The sequence below is a fragment of the Amphiura filiformis genome, chromosome 1 (assembly GCF_039555335.1).
Source record: "Amphiura filiformis chromosome 1, Afil_fr2py, whole genome shotgun sequence".
NCBI lineage: Eukaryota > Metazoa > Echinodermata > Ophiuroidea > Amphilepidida > Amphiuridae > Amphiura > Amphiura filiformis.
The window spans coordinates 64082309-64108287 of NC_092628.1; the positions used below are offsets into that span (position 1 = coordinate 64082309).

Sequence of the window (25979 nt, forward strand, 5' to 3'; positions counted from 1 at the left end):
ACTTCCTGACTCACAGCGTCATCATCCCTATATCTTCGTGTCAAAAATTGCCGTGATAGTACGGCGAATCCTCTCGTTTTTCAACAACTACGCATGGCGATTTTGTTCGAGATAGGCCGAACGACTCAGGCTAAGCATACCATTTACACGATATGAGATACCACAGAGCCTGCCGCAGAGTTTCTATTCTACGATTTGCGCATGATCTGTACCACATATGGTGTTGCCATTACAAGAAAATTCGATTTGTTGTCAGGTAAAACCCAGGTTTTGTTTCCAATACACTAACTCGAAATCGTTCATCAAAATTGTGATATATTCAACTGTTTGAGAAATGAATTATATAAAGGAACACGTGTAAGATCCAGGTGCTGTATCTATAATACAATGTCAATTATCGACACACTATGCTACTTTCTTTATCTGCGTCAATAATAGAATATTGATTTCAATCGAATTGAATACATCTCTCCATTTTGAGTTTGTACTCCACCACTGAGCGATCTAGCGATCGATTTCTAGCCAATCAGATAGGACTCCTTTTCTTGCGTTCGGTGAAATACCAATCGCCCGTCGCTCATCAACGGAGTATTAAGTTTATATTTATAATACTGGGTGTCGACACTGTGTGACTTCCACCGGTTGTTTTATTTTATTGTCTCAAAAGTCGCGTATCTCGTCGAGTTGTTTATACAAATTAGTGTTTCTTTTATAATATATCTGATATAGCTGTGGTATAAATATGATACGCATTACACGTGTTGCTAGTTGGAATAGGAATGTGATAGTCCGCACCGTGCACCAAATTACGTGACATTCGTGGATGCTCTCTTACCAATGCAGTATACAGACAATTATTATATAGAATATTTTCCGTTGAATGGTTGATCAGATTCAACAGTTACCGTATTACAAAACTCAAATTCCATGCTAAAACAGTTGCCCCTAAATTTACTACAGAGAATTACCAGAGTAATAAGCATTAAGCTGCACTCAAGCCTAAAACAAATGACAAATTATGCATGGCCAATTTGGCTTGAGTGGATCAAATACCTAATTGGCGTATTTCTAAACAACAACTCTAATTTATTTATATCATGTTAATCACACGAAAATATTTACGAATTAGATTTATTGAGGAAGGACGAAATATTTTTGTATTAAAATACTTATGTTAAGCAAACGCTTAAGGAAAGACGTTAAAATTGAGTTTTCTAAAATACTTTGTTTTAGGGTTGTTGATATACACCAATATTTTACCTGAAAGTAAGAAAGATACGGTAATTATTATTAAGATGCCTGGATAAAAGACTATATAAAAGTTGATTAAGAAAATATTAAAACATAATGCACAATAATTGGTGTTTGAAAATTATCATCATACATAAGATAATTCAATTGCAACTTGATATAAAAAAAAATAGCAGCACTATTGTGTTAAAGTAAAAGTAATGAATTTTTCTTGTAGTCTCTGACGAATAACATTCGGGGTTAAAGTCTTCTTTTTTACTTTGAGACAATACTTGTGTTTTAGTCAACGCTCGCTTCTCGACCCTTTATTCTTTCGCGATAATATTTCTAATTCACTATTCCTTGTGGTAACACTAGCACGGGCACTAGCATCAACTCTAATGTCCTTTTTGCCCATCTCAAACTTGCAGAAAGGAGGACCACAATACGGCAAGACGACATCACTAATGCTTCTTGCTTTATGTCGTAGCATTCATAATAGCGGTGTTAATGTAAACAATATGTCAATTCCTAGTTTACAATGGTATAGTTCACCATAGAGCCCCATCCCTAATGAATGTGGTATATAGTTGCTCCTCTTCCTTTCAATATGAAAGCACATGTTACCTTGCTGAAACATTAAGTCTATATATCTCGTCTGACTACATTACATTGCTAATATGATGTAACGTGAACACCCTTATAAAGCAATGCAATGAATATCCCATTACTTTATAGCTTGCATTTATGTATCCTGCGATATCGTAGTAATGCAAAGAGCAGGTTTTATACTCTTACGTTGTATTCATAGAGAGAGGATTAACGCTGATCCAATGCTTATTATTGCAACCATGTGATTTGGGACTGTCGCACCAATGTTGGTGGTTTTTAATCCAGTTCTTACTCATGTACGGTTTGGAGTTGAAATAATTGTTCATTGTGTTTATTGAATGTCTTTGGTTGTATAAGGTTTGAAGTTACAACTGCTGGTAACGTAAACTATAGATATTCTTTTGTAACTTTGAATCTGGAGTACAATATTACAATTTATCTCAGACGTCTCAAGACGTCTCAAGACATAATGTGTTTCCGATCTCTGTTTAGTGCACGCACAATAATAAGTATTGAATATCTGACTGTGACAGCATAAGTGAGCATAGAAATTGCTATTCAGAACAGTAACATGATTACCATAATTATATTTATTTATCTATTATACCCATGTGTGACACTGCTGCAAAAGACAATGATTTGGAATATGAAAGAAAATATGTAAATACTCTTAATACAACAAGGCAGGCGGCAACTTTACATAAATTATTTAAAAATATATTTTTAAGTTGCCGCCTGCCTTGTTGTATTTTTAATGCCTCGGATCATATTTATGCAACAAAATACCGTCATATTCCCAATGGATTTACAGTCGTTGGTTTGAGCACGTTGTAAAACACTTTATGAAGTTTTATTCGTTATAAAATTTACGTAAATGCTGAAAATTTATTTCATTTGTGTAGATACAATATACACTGGGGTTTCTCAAGCAGACTCTATGCGTGTGTATTGCAATAAAATAAGTTATGTCGTACAAAACGTACGGGATATGAAGTCTGTACTGATAGTAAAAACGTTGAGGGCGTCCTTCTCAGCAAATGTTACAACATGGCTTTACCCTATGAGAACTACCTGCCGATTGGCCAAAAAGAAGTTTTCATTATCAATTGGACCAATCAGCAATATTGTTAGAATAATTTCACCACGCAGAAAAATTGGGGTGAAAAGCTCCATTCTGATGGATGATTAAAGTGAAGATATAATGTAATTGACCAATCAGAGGCAATGTAAGATCGGCAGGTAGTGCTCAGGTATCAAATGACGGTAAAAAATAATTTAGACTTGTGTAAATATCCTGTTGAAGTTAGAGACAATGATAAGTCTAGTCAGGAAAACCAAAGTCAAGAAATCCAGTTTAAATATCGAGCACATTTTTCAGCAAAAAATAAAATAATTAAAGGCTATTTATACGAGTAAATGTGTCACGAGTTTTGTTGCTTTTATTTAACCGGGGATTTTTGGCCATTGAATTCAGACACAGAACCACTATGGCAGTCAATTATGTGCCGTTTTTAAAAATACGTTTAATGTTATTAATGATACAAGTCTCTGTTCAGAATGTCTTCACAATATATATTTGTCATGTATGGCTGCCTTTCACTAGTCATTATTTTCATAATTTATTTTTTTAATTTCCGTATTTATAAACTGTTGCGATTTGGTAGTTCACAGCATCTTGCGAATGATAGTGAGCTTTGGCAAAGATTGCATTGGTCATTTCATAGCGAGTGTGTAGCAGAATTCAAATATCACAGATATACTTTTGTAGGTCCCGTGGTTCTTCGAGTTATGTTTAGACTGCGCTGCATTCCTTTTTTGTGATAAACAATTGAAAATTATTCATACGTTTCCATGCATGAAACCATTTAAAATCTATGACGAAACACATCACATCTCCAGTGACTGCCCTGCCCAGAGAGTTTTCCCATGGATATCTGAGCTGTTGAATCAGAACAGGAATGATGAGTTTTCCATGGTCAGGTCAGAGAGCTTAATTTAGGGAATGATAAATTAAACTGGTCTACTACAGTTTTCCCATGGATATCTGAGCTGTTGAATCAGAACAGGAATGATGAGTTTTCCATGGTCAGGTCAGAGAGCTTAATTTAGGGAATGATAAATTAAACTGGTCTACTACAGTAGACTAAGTTATGTTGGGCTGAAACAACAATACTTTTGTAAAACGTACTTAACTCATTAAGGGTAGATGCGGTATTGTTGGTCGAAGCAGCCAAAATAAAATCGATTGTTATTGTCTGAAATAATATATTATTGAAAAATAACACTTTGATGTTTTGCAAGAGTTCATTCTACAAATCATATACTTTGAAAACTTGCTTAATTTATTGTTGTTAATTTGTTATGTACATTTTACAAAAGTGTTGTTGTTTCAGCCCTCTTTACAACATAACTCAAGAACCACAGGACCTATAAAAGCATTTCTGTGATATTTAAATTCTTCTACACGCTCGCAAGGAAATGAGCAATGCATTTTTTGCCGAAACTCACTACCATTCGCAAGATGTTGTGAACTACCAAATCGCAACACTTTAAAATAGTGTATTACCTTAACAACAATAAATCAAGCAATTTTTCAAAGTATATCATTTGTAGAATGAACTTTTGCAAAGCATCAAAGTGTTACTTTTCAATAATATATTGATTTAGATAATGAAAATCGACCTCGTCTACCCTTAACTGAATTTGGTCCTCAAGCATCCAAGTTCCTTCCGAAAGCACTAGGGTACCCATGACTATAAACATCTCAGAATGTTCAGTGTACGATCTATGGACGAGTCACAACAAAGTACAGAATTGCAGGTACCTCTGTGTAGCAAACCTAGATTGAGAATCGCAATTCAATGTCAACATTCTAAGAATGCCAAAGTACAAATGCTAACGTTCATTATTTTGTTGTTAACATGCTGCTGTGATCAAATATACAATCAATATGGATTCAATAGTTTATTAGAGAAATGCGATTAGTAACAATTATTAATCCAACAGCTTGACACCGGGTGGGACGTAGAGATGGAGAAAGAATATATCGACTGCTCAGTACCAGAAGCGGGTAAGTGCAATAGATGCCCTGTTAACATTTGGCAATTTACACACAGTATATTGTACTCATCTATACACACGATTTTCATTATCTAAATCAATATATTATTGAAAAATAACACTTTGATATTTTGCAAAAGTTGATTCTACAAATCCTATACTTTGAAAACTTGCTTGATTTATCGTTGTGAATGAGTTATGTATGTTTTATAGAAGTGTTGTTGTTTCAGCCCTCATTACAACATAACTCAAGAGCCACGGCACCTACAAAAGTATATCTGTGATATTTGAATTCTTCCACACACTCGCATGGAGGAGTATGACTCAAACGCCAATGAAAGAGAGATGGGCACTCCGATCTCTGTTTATACAGGATCGTCTCCTTTACCTTTACCTTTTAACTCACTCGACATGAAATGATCAATGCAATTTTTACCCAAGCTCACTACTATACCATTCGCAACTGTGAACGAAGAAATTGCAACAGCTTATAATAGTTGCTCTTAGAATTCATTGTACACTAACTCAGCGATCACTGGTTTTATATTTAAGTCAAATAAATCATATACGCAATTACAAACTAACCCAGGGATCACTGGCCCCACACAGCACCATACGACTACAATGACTTGGTAGTATATTTCAAATAAATTTGCCTAGTACGTAGCTGCTATTATTATTATTTCATTGTCTCAGCAGTCGTGTATTCCTTCGAGTTGTTGGTACAGAATTAATTTCTTCATATCGTTATACATGTAGCCGTGGTATAAATATGAAAATGCATTGCACGTGTTGCTAGTTGGAACTTTGAATAGGAATGTGACAGTCCGCACCACATTACGTGACATTCGTGGATACTCTCCTACCAATGCAGTATACAGACAATAATAGACTCTCTTCCGTTGAATAATTCATCAGATTCAACAATAACCGTATTACAAAATTCAAATCCCATGCTAAAACACCGTTGCCCCTAAATTAACTACAGAGAGTTGCAGTAACTGCGTAATAAGCATTAAGCTGTACTCAAGCCTAAAACAAATGACAAATTATGCATGGCCAATTTAGCTTGAGTGGATCAAATGCCTAATTGGTGTATCGCTAAACAACAATCTGTCCATTATTTATATCATGTTAATCACGTAAATATATTCACCCTATTTAGTAAGGAAGGAAAAATATTTTCGTTTCAAATTTTGTGATAAGATCAAAAAAGCAATACTCTTGTTCAAATTTGGCTCAAAGTTTCTGAAATACTCTCAGCATACATAATATAATCCGATTGCAACATGATGAAATTAGCAGCAAGCTATGTTATTTACGTTAAAGTAAAGAATTTCTCTTTTAGTCTCTGACGAATAACATTTACATTGAGGCAATACTTTAGCGACTTAGTTGCTATTATATATAGATTTAAGTTATGTTTTAGTCAACACTCGCTGTTTGACCCTTTATTCTTTCGCGATAATGTTTCTAATTCACTATTCCTTGTGGTAACACTAGCATCAACTCTAATATCCTTTTGCCCATTTTCAAACTTGCAGAAGGAGGACCACTATACGGCAAGACGACATTACTAATGCTGCTTGCTTTGTGTCGTAGCATTCATAATAGCGATGTTAATCTAAACAATATGTCAATTCCTAATTTATAATGGTATACTTCACCATATCGCCCCATCCCTAATGTGGCATATAGTTGCTCCTCTTCTTGTCAATATGAAAGCACATGTTACCTTGCTGAAACATTAAGTCTATATACTCGTCTGACTACATTACATTGCTAATATATGTAACGTGAACACCCTTATAAAGCAATGCAATGAATATCTCATTACTTTATAGCTTACATTATGTATCCTGCGATATCGTAGTAATGCAAAGAACAGGTTTTATATTCTTACGTTGTATTCATAGAGAGAGGATTAACGCTGATCCTATAGTATTATTGCGACCATGTGATTTGGAACTGTAGCACCGATGTTGGTGGTTTCACAACCAATCTAGTTTTGAGTTATGTCCGGTTTGGAGTTGAAATAAGTTGTTAGGTCTTTGGTTGTATAAGATTTGTAGTTAAATCTGTTGTTAACTTAAACTACAGATATTCTTTTGTAACTTTAAATCTGGAGTACAATAATATTACAATTTAGGTTCAAGACGTCCACGGTATAGAATGTTTTTCCAATCTCTCAATCTAGTGCACGTTATCATAGAGTATTGAATATCTGACTGCGACAGCATAAGTGTGCAAAGCAAAGGTGAGCAAGAAGATACTCAAGTGAATCCGTTTTTAAACTATATCTCAACGTGACATTAGGTGACATTATCGAACCTTCTACGTCCATTTGACGAACCACGGAGAGACGACTAATATTTGAAGAGAAGGCCGACAGGTTATCACTTTGGCCGCTTGTTTTAACGAGGTGCACGCACAGGGCCTCCCTATGTTTTAGACCCTTTTAACTTGAAACCTCCTTAATGAATTCAGCAGATTATGCGGACTTGTTGCTGGGCATTTAAAACGATCCCAAGTGATTAAATTGGACATTGGCTACACTGTGTACCATTACACATACAATGTCACGATATAAACCAATGGCATGGTAAAAATAAATTTACACAAATTATCAGGGTTTAAACTTCCAACCCGCAGAAACGTGTTTTGTCATAAACGTGATTTTGACATAACTTATTTTCAGAATAAAGTTAAATTGGCAAAAACTGTAGGTATTGTGTTCAAATTTGAATATTCTTTCTTTAAGCCAGTTTTCTGAAATTTGCTGTACCATAAGCATCAACTGCATCCAACGTACCTGATGATACAAAGTACATGATGACCTTGACGATGCTTTTGACGGTGAACTGGTGAATATTACTGTCATACATGTAAAATCAAATTGGTATCTGATAATTATGATTGACATTCAGCAAAGTAAATTTGCTTCCATTATGTTAATTTGTAGCTACTTGAGAGAAAATTGAGATTTAATTTGAAAAATAGCCACATAAACTAGAAGCAAATAAAATATGTTGACATGTTTAAATACCAGGCAATGTGCTGACATATCGCCTTGAATTTCTGCAGCTCGTTTGTTTGTTTATATAAAAGTATCCATTAAAGAAATAACCAGGACGTAACGATGACGGTCAGACTCACTCGAGTAAGGAGATCTGAAAATTCAAACCTATCAAGCTGAGGGGTTATTTTAACACATCAGATACCGGGTAATTAGAGCAACTTGATATCTTTCAACTCTGAGTCTGAAGTTGCACCCTACGGACGCGGATAGCACCTATGCAATTTAATTACTAACGATTTTTGTCTTGCGCTCCATTGACTTAAAAAGATAAGTTACACTACATAAAGAAAGATTTTATCAACCGCCAGAACATACGCAGCAGATACCAAGCCAAGCCAAGATCATGAGATTTTATTAACGAGATTAAGGCAATCTAAGAATTGTATTTGATTATGTACAGACCAATTTCCGCGGCGCCAAGATAAAGTATGATTATTCGCAATATTACTATGAATGAAAAGAACATTCATCATAATAGTAATGACATTGGGCAAACGTTTCAACGTTAAACGCATGGGTTAGAGCTTTTTGGGCCACGTATGTGCGTCCATTATAAGCGCCTGAAATTCGAAGTGTTCTACAAAATTACAACAAGGTATCTAGCACTTTAAAAAAAAGTCTGATCGGAAATCTCTTAGAATTTGTAAAATTGCCTGTATTGGTCTTATGGCCTTTTAATTATTGATCAAAACGTATAAAACTTACACTTACACCTTTGACCATGACTATTGACTCTGAGAACCTTAGAAACACAAAACATAACATAATACAATATTAATGCAATCCGAATAGATGCATACTACTTTTGACCAAGATATTTGGAATTGTCAGCATCAGCAACGTATTCACACACACTATATGGGCTCAGTGGAAACTCCTTATATTAATGTGGCATCGTGAAAAAATGTTTTTTCTCCGAAGTCAAGTGGTATAGGTTTATTATATTTTAAAACAAAATCTCCGGGAAATTCATAGAATTGCGCCAATATTTCAGTAGGTGTAACGATTCTTGGTTAATGATCAAAAGTGTAAGCTTGACCTTGACCAAAAAATTAAAAATAAAATTTCGGTTGATATTTAAATATAATTTTTGAATTCTGGGAAAATGTCCCATACTTGGCGGAGTCTAGGCCTAACCCAATTAATGCGTTAGTGTGTGAGTGAAATAATTGTAACAGGAATTACGTACGCGTTGGCCAACCGCTCTTTTGGAGTACGTCGCATGTGTCCGTTTGTGGTTCCATTTCATATTTTCCCCTAAAAATCACATACGGATTGAAATTTAAGGTAAAAGTAATAAAGGGGAGTCACACGTGACGTCATCTAAAATAGTTTGTGATAAATTCGTTCGTGACTTCATTTCTTATTGAAAAAGCAATCCCATTCTTGTGCAAATGTAGTATCACGTATAATCCCTAGGGAAATGCTATAAGAAAATAAATGCAATATAGTTCAGCAAGTCAAAAGCATTTATGAGATTTTGGGATACTTCAATCAATATACATTAAGAACCGCTAGATCATGTACACCTGTGGTGAAACGTCAATAAAATTAATGACTTACTTATCTCTTTCTTCCATGCTTAGATCAATCCTGAATAAAATAATTCTGAAGTAAGAATTGTGGTGTGGACATAGATTACGTACCTAGCGACTCTAGCACCTCTTCATAGGTTCAATTTCTCCTTTGTTTCTCATTATTTACCTATCAAGAGTCTCTTAGTTTGAGGTCTCGGAAAAAGCAATGCACGGCAACACTCACAAAAATACACATGTGCTGTTTATGAATAATAAAGACTCACATAAGAGCTCATAAGTGAGTACCGATGACCAGTCTGACCTGTGTAAATAGGTCAGACTGTAAAGCGAGTTTGGCAGTTTAAGCGAGCCATGTGATCTACGACAGTGGGTGTGAGTCTCCGCACCAGATTCACTTGAAGGAATAACATGTCATGTGACCCATTATACATGTGTCACGGAGACTCAAAACTGGAATTAGTAGGTCACCGTGACATATTATAGGTGCGTCATGACGTTAATAAAGGGCTCTCATTGGATTGTGACATCCATGGGTAAACATTCTACTCTTTTTGAAACAGACTGAGACCATACCAGATCCATTATCATATATTGGTATCAGTCCAGTCTATAATTTAATGATCTTTTTCGAGAACATGGTCTGTGATGGTGAATAAATTGTTGAATTGGGACGTTTTCCTGATGAATACTACAGTGGATTTTATTGCTGTATAATCTTAAAGTTACGTCCAAACAAACAGAGCGCCATTATATGCTATTTCAACCAGTTGAGGATCTTTCACTTTTGATAGCAACGATTTTCTATTAAAAATCTCTAATCGTGATGACATTATTAGCCGTATCATGTCATACGCGTAATTGAAAATCTATCAAGTTGATTAAAACACCCTGATAAATATATTATTATAAATATATATTATATATTAATTTAAGGAAAATGTATTCAACCAATAAAGGGAAGTCACACGTGACGTTATCTAAAATAGTTTGTGATGCACCTTGCGTAAGTTCGTTCATGACTTCATTTCTTATTGAAAAAGCAATCGCATTCTTGTGCAAATGTAGTATCACGTTTATCCCTAGGGAAATGCTACAAGAAAATAAATGCAGTGTAGTTCAGCAAGTCAAAAGCATTTATGAGATTTTGGGATACTTCGATCAATATCATGTACACCTGTGGTGAAACGTCAATAAAATTAATGACTTCTTCAGATCGCTCCTGAATAAAATAATTCAGAAGTAAGAATTGCGTTGTGGACATACTAAATGTGCACAAATGCTTTAGTTCTCTTTCAAATCTCTATCTGATTGCATCTTTATTCCCTGGATTACATACTAGCGACTCTAGCACCTCTTCATTGGTTCATTTTCTCTTTTGTTTCTTATTACTGATTTACCTATCAAGCGTCTCTGGTCTGACGTTTCGGAAAAACGCAATGCACGGCAACACTTATAAAAATACACATGTGCTGTTTATTATAACCTTTACAATCTTTACAAAAAGTTGGATACAATAAACCGATGACTAGTCTAACCTGTGTAATAGGTCAGTCTGACCTATGTAAGCGAGTTGATGGGACTCGTTTGGCAGTTTAAGCGAGCCATCTGACCTACGACAGTGGATGTGAGTCTGCACAGATTCACTTGAAGGAATAACATATCATGTGACCCATTACACATGTGTCAGAGTGAATCAGAACTGAAATAAGCAAGTCACCATGAACTATTATAGGTGTGTCATCTGACCTACTTAATTTGTCAAGTGTGTCACTACAGGGACGGAATAAAGACTCACATTCGTGAGTGCCGGTGACCCACTTACAATTTTCTGTGAAAGTGTCGTAAAAACGTTAATAAAGGGCTCTCATTGGATTGTGATACCAGATCCATTATCATTTCTTGGCATCAGTCCAGTCTATAATTTAATGATCTTTTTCGAGAACATATATGGTCTGTGATGGTGAATTGTTGAATTTGGATGTTTTTCTAATGAATACTATACAGTGGATTTTATTGTAGAATAATGGTTAAGTTACCTCCAAGCAAACAGAGCGCCATTATCTGATTATATGCTATTTCAGCCAGAGGATCGTTCACTTTTGATAGCACCGATTTTCTATTAAAAATCTCTAATCGTGATGACATTATTAGCCGTATCATGTCAAACGCGTAATTGAAAATCTATCAAGTTGATTAAAATAACCTGATATATTATTATAATCAGTCCCAGAACAACGCCAAATATGGATTGAAAGACCTTTGACCTTGGATGTACAACAGCATGTTATGATCTAATGGGAAAGTGTGCACATCAACAAACACCATTTCTATCAAAAAGGCAACAGCCGATATAATTTGAAACCACATAAATTACTAGAGTTGGTTCTTCTCTTGGATTTGGACCAAGCTTTAGAATATCGACTGTTGCGTTTTGAAATAAAACAAACCAGAAATTGATCACCCATTGTAAAAGATATGGCACATGTACCGAATACATGTACATACATTGGCTGACCTTGTGGATTTCCTGGCCCAGCCATGCTAACCACATAAGGAGATTATACGATTAACCTAGTGCAGCTATTGTCATAGCAGGGTATTATTATGTAATACTCCTGATCCATATTTGGCGTTCTCTTGGACTGATAATGGCGCATACAAAGTATAGTGAGAATGATAATGTTGACAGTTAGTAATATGATACGAGAAAGCGTCTCTTTTACTCTCTTTAATTACCCGGTCTTGACATCTGCGCAGTTATAAAATCATTACGTTGAAGAAACGTGATAAGTAGGCGTGCGGATTGGAGTCACTATACGCAATCTTATAGACTCAATATCTATGTCACTAAAGGCATACTAAATACAAATGCCACGTCAAATATCTCATCGTGAAAATATGATTTTGGTCTCCAGCAATGTCGAAATGACAGGAAACATTATACAAATATTGACTGCTTTTTATTCGGGGCATGGTTAAAATTATAGGCCCAAGGTGATCTCAAAACCATGACTATGCCCCGAGGCGTAGCCGAGGGGCATAGTCATGGTTTTGAGATCACCGCGAAACCATGCCCCGAATAAAAAGCAGTCAATATTTGTTTTATATATCAAATCTAAAGATTCTTGTCATCTGTTTGGTTAAAAGTATCGATTTTGGAAAGAGAAATTAATAGTTTCAATGCGAACGGCACAGATTACAATCTGCGATTTCCGCGTAATTATAGCGCGCACAAATATTAACGCGTGCGTAATATCATTTTACGCTGGGAACAACGCACACGCAGAACTATGCCCGGGGAATATAATAGTTACTTTTGCGGGCATAGTCAAAACTATGCCCGCTCTTTTAACCAATCAGATGGCGGGAATCTTTAGATGAGGTATATAAGAACCAATGACAATAACCAACTACGTTTATAGGATTATTTCTATCCTAAAGCTCAAATTTCAACATTACTTTCCAAAATACTTAAAGAAAAAAAACACATTGCAAATTGGAATAGATATCCCCAGTACCAAATACCAAACCATCCCGAGAATGTCATGCAGCAAATTGTTTGTTTGTTTGTTTGTTGGTTGGTTTAAAGGGTCGCTCCGTGTGGAGACACATTTGGGTCCTGATAGGCTCAGGCTCCAACAAAATGCTCAAGAAATCGTGTGTTCCTTCGAGTTGTTGGAACAGAATTAATTTCTTCATATCGTTATGTAATATATAGCTGTGGTATAAAACATGATAAAAGCATTGCACGTGTTGCTAGTTGGAACTTTGAATAGGAATGTGTCCGCACCGCATTACGTGATATTCGTAGATACTCTCCTACCAATGCAGTATGCAGACAATAATAGACTCTCTCCCGTTGAATAATTCATCAGATTCAACAATAACCCTATTACAAAATTCAAATCCCATACCCGGGTCTCATGCTAAAACACAGTTGCCCCTAAATTAACTGCAGAGAGTTGCAGTATCTGCGTAATAAGCATTAAGCTGCACTCAAGCCTAAACCAAATGACAATTACAAATTATGCATGGCCAATTTGGCTTGAGTGGATCAAATGCCTAATTGGTGTATCGCTAAACAACAATCTGTCCATTATTTATATCATGTTAATCACGTAAATATATTCACTCTATTTAGTAAGGAAGGAAAATGTTTTCGTTTCAAATTTTGTGATAAAATCAAAAAAGCAATACTATTGTTCAAAATTGGCTTAAAGTTTCTGAATACTATCAACATGCATAATATAATCCAATTGCAACATGATGAAATTAGCAGCAAGCTATGTTATTTACGTTAAAGTAAAGAATTTCTCTTTTAGTCTCTGACGAATAACATTTACATTGAGGCAATACTTTCGCGAGTTGCTATATAGATTTAAGTTGTGTTTTAGTCAACACTCGCTGTTTGACCCTTTATTCTTTCGCGATAATATTTCTAAGTCACCATTCCTTGTGGTAACACTAGCATCAACTCTAATATCCTTTTGCCCATTTTCAAACTTGCAGAAGGAGGACCACTATACGGCAAGACGACATTACTAATGCTGCTTGCTTTGTGTCGTAGCATTCATAATAGCGATGTTAATCTAAACAATATGTCAATTCCTAATTTATAATGGTATACTTCACCATATCGCCCCATCCCCAATGTGGCATAGTTGCTCCCCGTCTTGTCTATTTAAAAGCACATGTTACCTTGCTGAAACATTTTAATGAAACATTTAAAAGTCTATATATCTCGTCTGACTACATTACATTGCTAATATGATGTAACGTGAACACCCTTATAAAGCACTGCAATGAATATCCCATTACTTTATAGCTTGCATTTATGTATCCTGCGATATCGTAGTAATGCAAAGAACAGGTTTTATACTCTTACGTTGTATTCATAGAGAGAGGATTAACGCTGATCCATTATTTATTATTGCAACCATGTGATTTGGGACTGTCGTACTGATGTTGGGGGTGGTTTGAATTGGTTTCCCAATCAATCCAGTTTTGAGTTATGTCCGGTCTGGAGTTGTTAGGTCTTTGGTTGCATAAGATTTGTTGTTAAAACTGTTGTTAACTTAAACTACAGATATTCATTTGTAACTTTAAATCTGGAGTACAATATTACAATTAGGTTCAAGACGTCACAAGATATAGAATGTGTTTTCGATCTCTGTTTAGTTCATGTTATCATAGAGTATTGAATATCTGACTGCGAAGGTACAAGTGTGCAAAGATGAACAAGGAGATACTCAAGTGAATCCGTTTTTAAACTATATCTCAACGTGACATTAGGTGAAATTATCGAACCTGCTACGTCCATTTGACGAACCATGGCATGGCGAGACGACTAATATTTGAAGAGAAGGCCGACAGGTTATCACTTTGGCCGCTTGTTTTAACGAGGTGCACGCACAGGGCCTCCCTATGTTTTAGACCCTTTTAACTTGAAACCTCCTTTATGAATTCAGCAGATTATGCGGACTTGTTGCTTGGCATTTAAAACGACCCTAAGTGATTAAATTGGACATTGGCTATACTATGTACCACTACACATTCAATGTCACGATACAAACCAATGGCATGGTAAAAAGGACTTTACACAAAGTATCAGGGTTTAAACTTCTAACCCGCTGAAAACGTCTGATATGTATTTTGTCATGTGGAGGCTCTTGATATACCAATACTTATGATCTGGATTTTGACATGATTTATTTTCAGAATAAAGTTAAATTTGCAAAAACTGTAGGATTTGTGTCCAACTTTGAGTACTCCTTCTTTAAGCCAGTTTTTCGAAATATTCTGTACAATAAACATCAACTGCACCCAACGTACCTGATGATACAAAGTACATTATGACCTTGAAGATGCTTTTGATGGTGAACTGGTGAATATTACCGTCATAAAATAAAATTGGTATCTGATTATGATAAAAATTCAGCAAAGTAAATTTGCTTTCATTATGTTAGTATACTTAAGTGAAAATTGAGATTCAATTTCCATAAATAGCCACATAAACTAGAAGCAAATAAAATATGTTGACATGTTTAACAACTATACCAGGCAATGTGCTGACATATCGCCTTGAATTTCTGCAGCTCGTTTGTTTGTTTATATAAAAGTATCCATTAAAGAAATAACCAGGACGTAACGATGACGGTCAGGCTCACTCGAGTAAGGAGATCTGAAAATTCAAACCTATCAAGCTGAGGGGTTATTTTAACACATCAGATACCGGATAATTAGAGCAACTTGATATCTTTCAACTCTGAGTCTGAAGTTGCACCCTACGGACGGAGATAGCACCTATGCAATTTAATTACTAACGATTTTGTCTTGCGCTCCATTGACTTATAAAGATAAGTTACACTACATAAAGAAAGATTTTATCAACCGCCAGAACCTAATGCGCAGCAGATGCCAAGCCAAGCCAAGATCATGATATTATATTAACGTGATTAAGGCAATCTAAGAATTGTATTTGATTATGTACATACCAATTTCCGCGGCGCCAAGATAAAGTATGATTATTCGCAATATTACTATGAATGAAAAGAACATTCATCATAATAGTAATGACATTGGGCAAACGTTGCAACGTTAAACGCATAGGTTAGAGCTTTTGGGCCACGTATTGTGCGTCCATTATAAGCGCCTGAAATTCGAAGTGTTCTACAAAATTACAACAAGGTATCCAGCACTTTAAAAAAATCTGATCGGAACTTAACTTGCAAAATTGCCTTTAGATTGGCCTTTTGGCTTTTCAAAACGTATAAAACTTACACTTACACTTTTAACCATGACTAGTGACTCAAGAACCTTAGAACCACAAAACATAACACAGTACAATATTAATGCAATCCGATTAGATGCATGCTCCCTTTCACCAAGATATTTGGAATTGTCAGCAACGTATTCACACACACTACATGGGCTCAGTGGAAACTCCTTATAAACTAAAGTTTGGAAAGTTTTTTCAAGCATCTATATCTCAAATTATTTGTGACATGTTCATATATCGTGTTGCATATCAATGGATATCTACTTTATTCTCCTTTACAATGACACCACATTTGAAACAATCACCCTTTTCACGCCTGAGTACACGGCGTCTTGTGAATGTAGTGGGGTCTCAAACCGAATATGCCAAATTGACCATTAGTCCGGGCAGCAAGCTCCAATCCCATATCTCTACAATCTGGGACCTAATGCAATCCTCCAAGATGACAACGCTCAAGATGACGACGAGTCCTGGTTGAGGAATGGATTACCGTTCCACAGCAACGTGTGACAGGTTGATGAGCACAGAGCAGCATAAGGAGGCGGTACCTGGCTGCTGTGGCTTCGTATGGTTTTCCACCCCTATTGAGGTTAGTTCCTAGTGTTGTTTGAGCACAGAATAATTGTCAATTTGACACATTCTGTTTGAAACCCCACTACATTCACGAGACATGTACTCAGCCATGAAAAAGGTGATCATGTCAAAGGTGGTGTCATTGGAAAGGAAAATAACGTAGCTATCCATTGATATGAAATACGATAGGAACATGTCACAAATAATCTGCGATATAAATGATTGAAAAAACTTTCCAAACTTTTGTTGAGGAGTTTATTAATGTGGCATCGTGGATAAAAGTGTTAATCGCTGAAGTCAAGTGGTAGGTGTATTATATTTTAAAACAAAATCTCCGGGAAATTCATAGAGTTGCACTAATATGTCAGTATGTGTAACGATTCTTGGTTAATGATCAAATGTGTAAGCTTGACCTTGACCAAAAAAACCAGCTGTTGATATTTAAATATAATTTTTGAATGTCCCATACTAGGCCTGTGTCTATAACACATTTAATGCATAAATGCGTGAGTGAAATTATAATAGGAATTAATTATGTACGCAACGTTGGCCAACAGCCCTTTTAGAATGCGTCGCGTGTGTCCGTTTGTCGTTCCATTTCAGATTTCCCCCTAAAAATCACCTACGAATTGAAATTTAAGGAAAATGTATTCAACCAATAAAGGGGAGTCACACGTGACGTCATCTAAAATAGTTTGTGATAAGTTCGTTCGTGACTTCATTTCTTATTGAAAAAGCAATCGCATTCTTGTGCAAATGTAGTATCACGTTTATCCCTAGGGAAATGCTACAAGAAAATAAATGCAATATAGTTCAGCAAGTCAAAAGCATTTATGAGATTTTGGGATACTTCAATCAATATACATTAAGAACCGCTAGATCATGGACACCTGTGGTGAAACGTCAATAAAATTAATGACTTCCTTAGATCAATCCTGAATAAAAAAAATTCAGAAGTAAGAATTGTGATGTTGACATACTAAATGTGCACAAATGCTTTAGTTCTCGTCCAAATCCCTAATGTGATTGCATCTTTATTCCCTGAATTAAGTACCTAGCGACTCTAGCACCTCTTCATTGGTTCAATTTCTCTTTTGTTTCTCATTATTTACCTAGAGTCTCTTGGTTTGAGGTTTCGGAAAAACGCAATGCACGGCAACACTGACAAAAATACACATGTGCTGTTTATTATAACCTTGAAAACCTTTACAAAAAGTTGGATACAATAAACTGAATTTAGTAGGTCATTGTGACCTATTATAGGTGTATCATTTGACCTACTTTTTTTGTCAAGGGTGTTACTACAGGTACGGAATAAAGACTCACATAAGTGAGTACCGATGACCAGTCTGACCTGTGTAAATAGGTCAGTCTGACCTATGTAAGCGAAGTGATGGGACTCGTTTGGCAGTTCTACGACATTGGGTGTGAGTCTCTGCACAGATTCACTTGAAGGAATAACATGTCATGTGACCCATTATACATGTGTCATATGGTGACTCAAAACTGGACTTAGTAGGTCACCGTGACCTATTATAGGTTCGTCATGACCTACTTTATTTGTCAAGGGTGTCACTACAGGGACGGAATAAAGACTCACATTCGTGAGTGCCGGTGACCCACTTACAATTTTCTGTGAAAGTGTCGTAAAAACGTTAATAAAGGGCTCTCATTGGATTGTGACATCCAGGGGTAAACATTCTACTCTTTTTGAAACAGACTGAGACCATATCCGATCCATTATCATATATTGGCATCAGTCCAGTCTATAATTTAATGATCTTTTTCGAGAACATGGTCTGTGATGGTGAATTGTTGAATTGGGATATTTTCTGATGAATACTACAGTGGATTTTATTGCAGAATAATGGTAAAGTTACGTCCAAGCAAACAGAGCGCCATTATCTGATTATAATTATGCTATTTCAACCAGTTGAGGATCGTTCACTTTTGATAGCAACGATTTTAAAAATCTGTAATCGTGATGACATTATTAGCCGTATCATGCCATACGCGTAATTGAAAATCTATCAAGTTGATTAAAATAACCTGATATATTATTATAATGGCGCATACAAAGTATAGTGAGAGTGATAATGTTGACAGTTAGTAATATGATACGAAAAAGCGTATCTCTTTTGTTTAATTATCCGGTCTTGACATCTGCACAGTTAGAAAAAAACGTTAGAAGAAACGTGATAAGTAGGTGTGCGGATTGGAGTCACTATACGCAATCTTAAAGACTCAATATCTATGTCACTATTAAAGGCGTACTAAATACAAATGTCACGTCAAATATCTCATTGTGAAAATATGATTTGGGTCTCCAGCAACATAAACCAATTACGCTTATTGATAGAATTATTTCTATTCTGAAGCTCAAATTTTAAAAGCTTAAATTTCAACATTACTTTCCAAAATATTAAAAACAAAAAAACAAACAACAACAAAAAAGCACCATTAAAACAGCGATCGTAAATTGGAATTCGCCATAGAAGTGACACAATTAATCGGATTAACTACCATAGCAATAGAGAAATACAATTTTGAATATATCGCTCTGCACTACAACGTTCACAATGTCAAAGAACAGCTGATCACTCGCACCTGTAAGATTAGTATCTTTGAAAAGAGCGGTATTGTATTCAATCTATGTTTGCTGACATACACAAGTGATTAGTGCAATCTGCTTGTAGTGCAGGGGGATCTATTCAAAAATAGTGTATTCCTCTATTGCTATGGTAGTTAATCAGATTATGACGTCACTTCTACGGCGAATAGATATCCCCAGTACCAAATACCATATCGCTCTCCTTGCCTACTTTGATGCAGTCCAGCATAATGATCTTTTTCTAGAAGATGGTCTGTGATGGCGGATTGTTGAACGTAGATTGGGATGTTTTTCTGATGGATACTACAGTGGATATGTTATTGCTGCATAATCGTAAAGTTACGTCCAACCAATCAGAGCACCATCACACACCGACATCGCCTGGTTAATAATTACATTGTACAGCAGAAACACTAAAATGAATACACGGGATCGATACACGTGAATGTGCTATGCACGATTTGATATTCAGACGATAAATCTTTGGATACCGGGGTAGAAAATGATGAATATCTCCCGTATTTTTTTTTTTTATTCTAAAGAAGCCATATTTTTTTAATTGCACTTGAACATATTTGTTGAAAGGATATGATAGTCGTTAGCTTGCGTATTGAGAAAGAAGCGTGCGTATTGAGCTCAAAAAACTGACAAAAATTCTGATTTTATATGTGCCGAACTATAGCGCAGCGTAGGCTAGCTGCACTCACTCTTATTAGACTTATTCTTGAGTATGGAGCCGCTATATGGGACCCATATACTCAAATTATCATTGATAAGCTTGGATTTATTCAGAGGAGAGCTGTTAGGTTTATTATGAATGAGTATGGCCGTTACAGCAGTGTGACAGATATGATGTCCAAACTAGACATTGAACCCTTGGTTAACCGTAGGAAAATTGCTAGGCTCGCTAATTTCCACAAGGCACGGGAGGGTCTCCTTGCAATCCCGGTACAAAAACTACTTCGCCCGGTCACTCGGTTCTCACGCCGCTCAAATATCAATAGCTACATACCAGTTCAAGCCAATAGAGACTGTTTTCTGAACTCATTTATTCCGACAACGATAAGAGACTGGAATTCACTACCTCAACAGCATCAACGACAGCAACCTCTTCAAGCAAGCAATAACCAACCTCTACCTCAAATAACTCATCTCATCATAGCGCACCACCAACCCTATCCGCGTTACCCCTTCACAAAGGGGAGTTGGATAGAAAGCCTACAAGACAAGACAAGACACTCACTCGTGGAGGCAGTCTAAAAGCAGATGACCTCATGGCGTATACATGCTCACTCACACACAGAGAGGTCAATTACCAGGCTATTGTCAGTAGCCTTAGTCGGATGTCCCTCGGCTCATTATGCGTCTCAAAACTATTAAACAGGTCGGAACAAAATAGCCATGCGTGGCTGTGGATTCAACCTACCATGGCGATTTCTGCCATGAAGATATATCGGGGCGATGACACTGTGCATCATATGCTATTTACGTCAACCAGTTGAGGATCTTTCATTTTTGATACAACGATTTTCTATTAAAAATCTCTAATCGTGATGACATTATTAGCCATATTATCATGTCATACGCGTAATTGAAAATCAAGTTGATTAAAAAAACCTGATATATTATTATAATGGCGCATACAAAGTATAGTGAGAATGATAATGTTGACAGCCTGAGTTAGTAATACTAGCAGATCACCCGTATTTCGCGGTTCGTAAATGCATAGAGTTTGGACTTTATTTATTAGTAAGTTAACTAAGTTTTACTTGAAATCTTTGCATGTTGTGACCATGAAGATGAAATTGAAGATGAAATTGCTGAAGACATGAGGGGAGAAATCCCCTCCCGTTAAGAATAAAAGTCCCCCATATAATTGTACAGCGACTAAAAAAATGTGACTAAAATAAGATAACTGTAAAATCTCCTCTCTGTACGACTAACAGTAGGCCTATCATACTGAAGGACTACATTGACCGTAAAAACGACATCCTCCTCCACTGGTAGGAGTGCACAGTAAAACAAATTTGCCTTGTTGGACTACTTTTATCCTCTTACTTGTAGGGACAACACAGTAAAAAGAGAAAAAATCCTCCGGCCCCCTATACGATTACATGTTAACGCATGTCCCCAGGAGGACTTCATTAAATAACATCTCCCCTGGTAGGACTACACATTACAACAACAACAAAAATACTCCTCATAGGATCTATGAATAAACATTGAATCATTATGTAAATAAGATAACAGCCACTACAGCCTGTCTCAAAAAAAATTGTGCAAGTGAAAGGCGCCCTCTTTGGCGATTAGAAAATATTGTTGTGACTTTAATAATGCTTACATCGATGTCAAGGGCATAGTCTTAGCTCTCAAATGCCGTTTAGTCTGTTCAATTTGCTTGTTTTAATCTCGAGATATGCTTACTTAACAACGAAAGGGTAAAATCACAATTGTGCCACTTTTACTAGGGAAGAGGGCTGTACATGTAAATCAATGATAGCATCAAGTTTATCAAGAGTTCCTTCGTGAAATCAAAAGAATGCATCAATTACACAACAATACAAAATTGTTTTTAATGTTATATCATGATAAAAGGTATAATGATTCTCTTTTTCCTCTTACGACAAATTAAACGATAAATAAATATTTCACATTCTGCTGTAAAATTAAATACATGACGTGCATGTCAATGATTTTATCATGGTAAATACTGGTTTTTTTTTGTCATTCAAGACATGTTAAAAGACAAACAAATATTACACACTTATGGGTTAATGAACTTTGACAAGTTCATGAAATTTGACAAATTAATGAAATTAGACAAAATAATACACACATGCTGGTGTTGATGCGTCTAATGCACGAGCCCCGAAGGGGAGTGCATTAGACGCATCAACATCAGCTATTATTGATTTACATGTACAGCCCTATTCCCTAGTAAAAGTGGCACAATTGTGATTTTACCCTTTCGTTCTTAACTAAACATATCTCGAGATTAAAAAGAGTAAATTGAACAGAACAAACGGTATTTGAGAGCTAAGAATGTGCCCTTGACGTTGATGTAAGCATCATGTCACAACGGTATTTTCTAACCGCCAAAGAGGGCGCTTTTCACTTGCACAATTTTTTTTTGAGACTGTATAATAAGCTCAGGATTGAATAAACAATACCAGTGAGCTCCTGTGTATAATGATATGAGTGACCGGATATCAGACAAAAAAAATGACCCGCAAGTTCAAATACTGCAACCTTATTGGAGGTGATTAGTCCGAAAGGCCCTTTCAGTGCTTTTGAAACTAATTAACTTAATTAGACTCCCTTAACGTAAACAAAAACTAAATTTGACGTTTTATTGAAGTGCGCACAACCTTGTTCTTCGCATCACAAAAGTCAGTTTTCCGAAATAATGTAAACCGTAAAAGTTTTTAGCCTCACCAATTCGCCAGTTTCAGTAATCTCGCCAGTTTCAGTAATTTATAAAATATGATACGAGAAAGCGTCTCTTTTACTCTCTTTAATTACCCGGTCTTGACATCTGCGCAGTTAGACAATCATTACGTTGAAGAAACGTGATAAGTAGGTGTGCGGATTGGAGTCACTATACCCAATCTTAAAGACTCAATATCTATGTCACTATTAAAGGCGTACTAAATACAAGTATCATGTCAAGTATCTCATCGTGAAAATATGATTTGGGTCTCCAGCAATGTCGAAATGACAGGAAACATTAACCAATGACAATAAGCAATTGTGCTTATCAAAAGAATTATTTCTACCATAAATCTTAAATTTCACAATTCCTTTCCAAAATATTTTGAAGAAAAACAAACCCGCGCGATTGCAATTGGAATAGATACCCCCAAATACCATAATATCCAGGACAATATCAAGCAATGTGTGTTTTTGTTTGTTTGTTTAAACGATCGCTCCGTGTGGAGACACACTTGGGTACTGATACAGGTTTATGCTCAAACAAAATGCTCAAGCCAGGCAAAAAGGTCTATAAGCATGCTGGCTTATATGGAAAGAGAAGTGAGAAACAAATTTGAAGATAAAGAATAAAGAAATTCGAAAGAAGGTCATCACTCCCAACAATCAAGTGAACAATTTTACTACCATCAGGACATCCTTTGGGTCAAGAGAAAAGAAATGCTTAATCCAAAACTGCCACTCACGCCATTGTCTTGAACTAATAATGTATTCTCCAATTATTTTTCTTTCTTTCCTCCAGATGTTGTTGATATTGTTTTCTCGGAAAGTGAGCACACTGATTGAAAATGACCGAGATCGTTATCCGAGGATACCGATACCCATTTTCGTGATATAACGATGGCGATTATCACTTCAATATCACCCATCACCAATACACCGTCATCACCATTCACTACCAACTTGGCTGAGCTCAATACTTCAAGTACGGTAAGGTGTGCGGATATCGCTAATATTTATATATGCATTAGGAAACGAATTTGGAGACCCGTTTGGAGAAAACCTTCTGTTAATAAAATACTATGCTGAGCCACCAGCCTGGGTGGTTCACGCTCCAGTAATTTCAGATGATTGAGCTCAGTAATACATCAAAGAATGTCTTCCAATTCATGAAAACAAATAGATAATCAGCTTATCGGATTAAAAGCTTAGAGGGAAGGTCTTGCTGCTCAGCGAGTGTTTGTAATTATCAGAAGGTTTTCTCCAAATTCATTTTCTAATGAGAAACAACCTGAGTACATTACGAATATCATACTGCAGTTACTGTCCGTTTTCCTATACACAATACACAGTGCTCTTACCATTGACGCATGACCTCTACAAATAGTGTATGTTAGAAGTATGGGGATTTGCCTAGTTAACGTCGCTGTGTGAAAAATAACCGGCCAATATTAAAAGTACTCTTCTAAAGTTCTAGAAAATATAGTTTTGTAACATGTCCTAAATTTTTAGCTAATTTAGATGTTTGGAAATATTCGTACTTCGGTGTTTTAGTGTATGTTATAGGTAATAGTACATTGCCTAGTTAACGTCGCTGTGTGAAAAATAACCGGCCAATATTAAAAGTACTCTTCTAAAATTCTAGAAAATATAGGTTTGTAACATGTCCTAAATTTTAGCTAATTTAGATGTTTGGAAATATGCGTACTTTGGTGTTTTAGGAAGGATATGTAAACGACAGATAACACCAAAAATATGACGAAATTATTTCCAAACCGTGTTAAGTCTTCAAACCACCATGCTTCTCATTTTCAAGAACGCTGGTTAACAATAAGCACGTATTGTCTCATTTCGTAAACAAAAACCCACACAGAATTGTTCTCTAGCGCTCGCTTTATAATCGTTCACCCAACTGAAACTATAATCCCAGCTCATTGCTCCATTGTACGTGTAAAGCAGAAACATATGTTGTGTGTATATAACCAGAGAAGATATGATTTAATCAGTTGAGCTGTTTTTAATGAGTGTTATCTTGGTTTAATAGCTTTTAATGGGGTTTAAGTCCTGCAAAGGTCGTGGTGAATTCTACTGTAGACATGACTGCATCATGTTTCAGATGATTCTGGTAATTTATTATTAAATGAGCTATATACCTCATTAAAAACCGGAAAATATATGAACAATTTCATCAAATATTTAGTACTTACATAGCATCTATCCTATGCACGAAGTCACACTCCCACACCGACCCACCCTTCTCACAACCCCCACTACCCCCCGACCACCCCCCCCCCCCGCACGCAAGAGATCTGCCCGTCGCATCCCTCCCCCGTCTACCCACACACTATACTTTATCAAAATCACATGCCGCCGACATGGCCATACTTAGGCCTATATGATACACATCAATTAATTTGCAGACACAGGCTTATAATTATACAATCATGAATTTTATCACGTAGGCCTACTCTATGACGTAATTGAACCAACCCTTAACAGCAGACATCAACTTTATAAATCAGCAATACCATATTCATTATGAAGTTCACTTTATTAGAAATGATATTGTATAACGATATGATAATGGGCTGTAAAATGAGATTGTTAATGAATAATAATGAAGGGCTTAATATTGAGCTTAATGTCATCTTACACAACTAATTAACTAATGCGTGTATCACATGGGAAATATACTTGTTATTATCGGCTAGAACGCGTTATTTTTCAATTAACTTGACTCTGTTAGCTATGAATCTGAAAAAGAAGGTCTCGTGGTGTATTATAATACTCTCATAAATCAAAAGGCAAATGTTGTGGCTTGTCTTTTATACTCTAAAGTAAGGCGACGAAAAAAAACCCAAGTTTCTGTTGGTCGGGCTTTCTTTTCTTTCTTTTTTCGCAAATGACCCTAAAAATCACCAAAATCTTTTAATATTTTGCAATCTGGGGAAATAACAAAGACAGATTGTTCCTGGAATTTGGGTCGGCATTAATTTGTACAGGAAAAATTTGTTTCCCAAATTTGGTAAAATCTGGGTTGGTCGGGCCAGTAGAACATGGTTTTCCTTT

At 36.0% G+C, this 25979-nt stretch overlaps 1 protein-coding gene across 3 annotated transcripts in view; it reads left to right on the forward strand.

Annotated features, from left to right (window-relative positions):
* The window catches only part of LOC140150818 (adhesion G-protein coupled receptor G6-like), a 47880-nt gene that overhangs the window by 3663 nt on the left and 18238 nt on the right, over nt 1-25979 (forward strand). For all 3 annotated transcript variants that reach the window (XM_072172959.1, XM_072172966.1, XM_072172974.1), the window contains exon 2: nt 23713-23900. In XM_072172959.1, the coding sequence (XP_072029060.1) occupies nt 23811-23900 (90 nt within the window). In that variant the 5' untranslated portion in view covers nt 23713-23810. The remainder of the gene's footprint in view (nt 1-23712; nt 23901-25979) is intronic.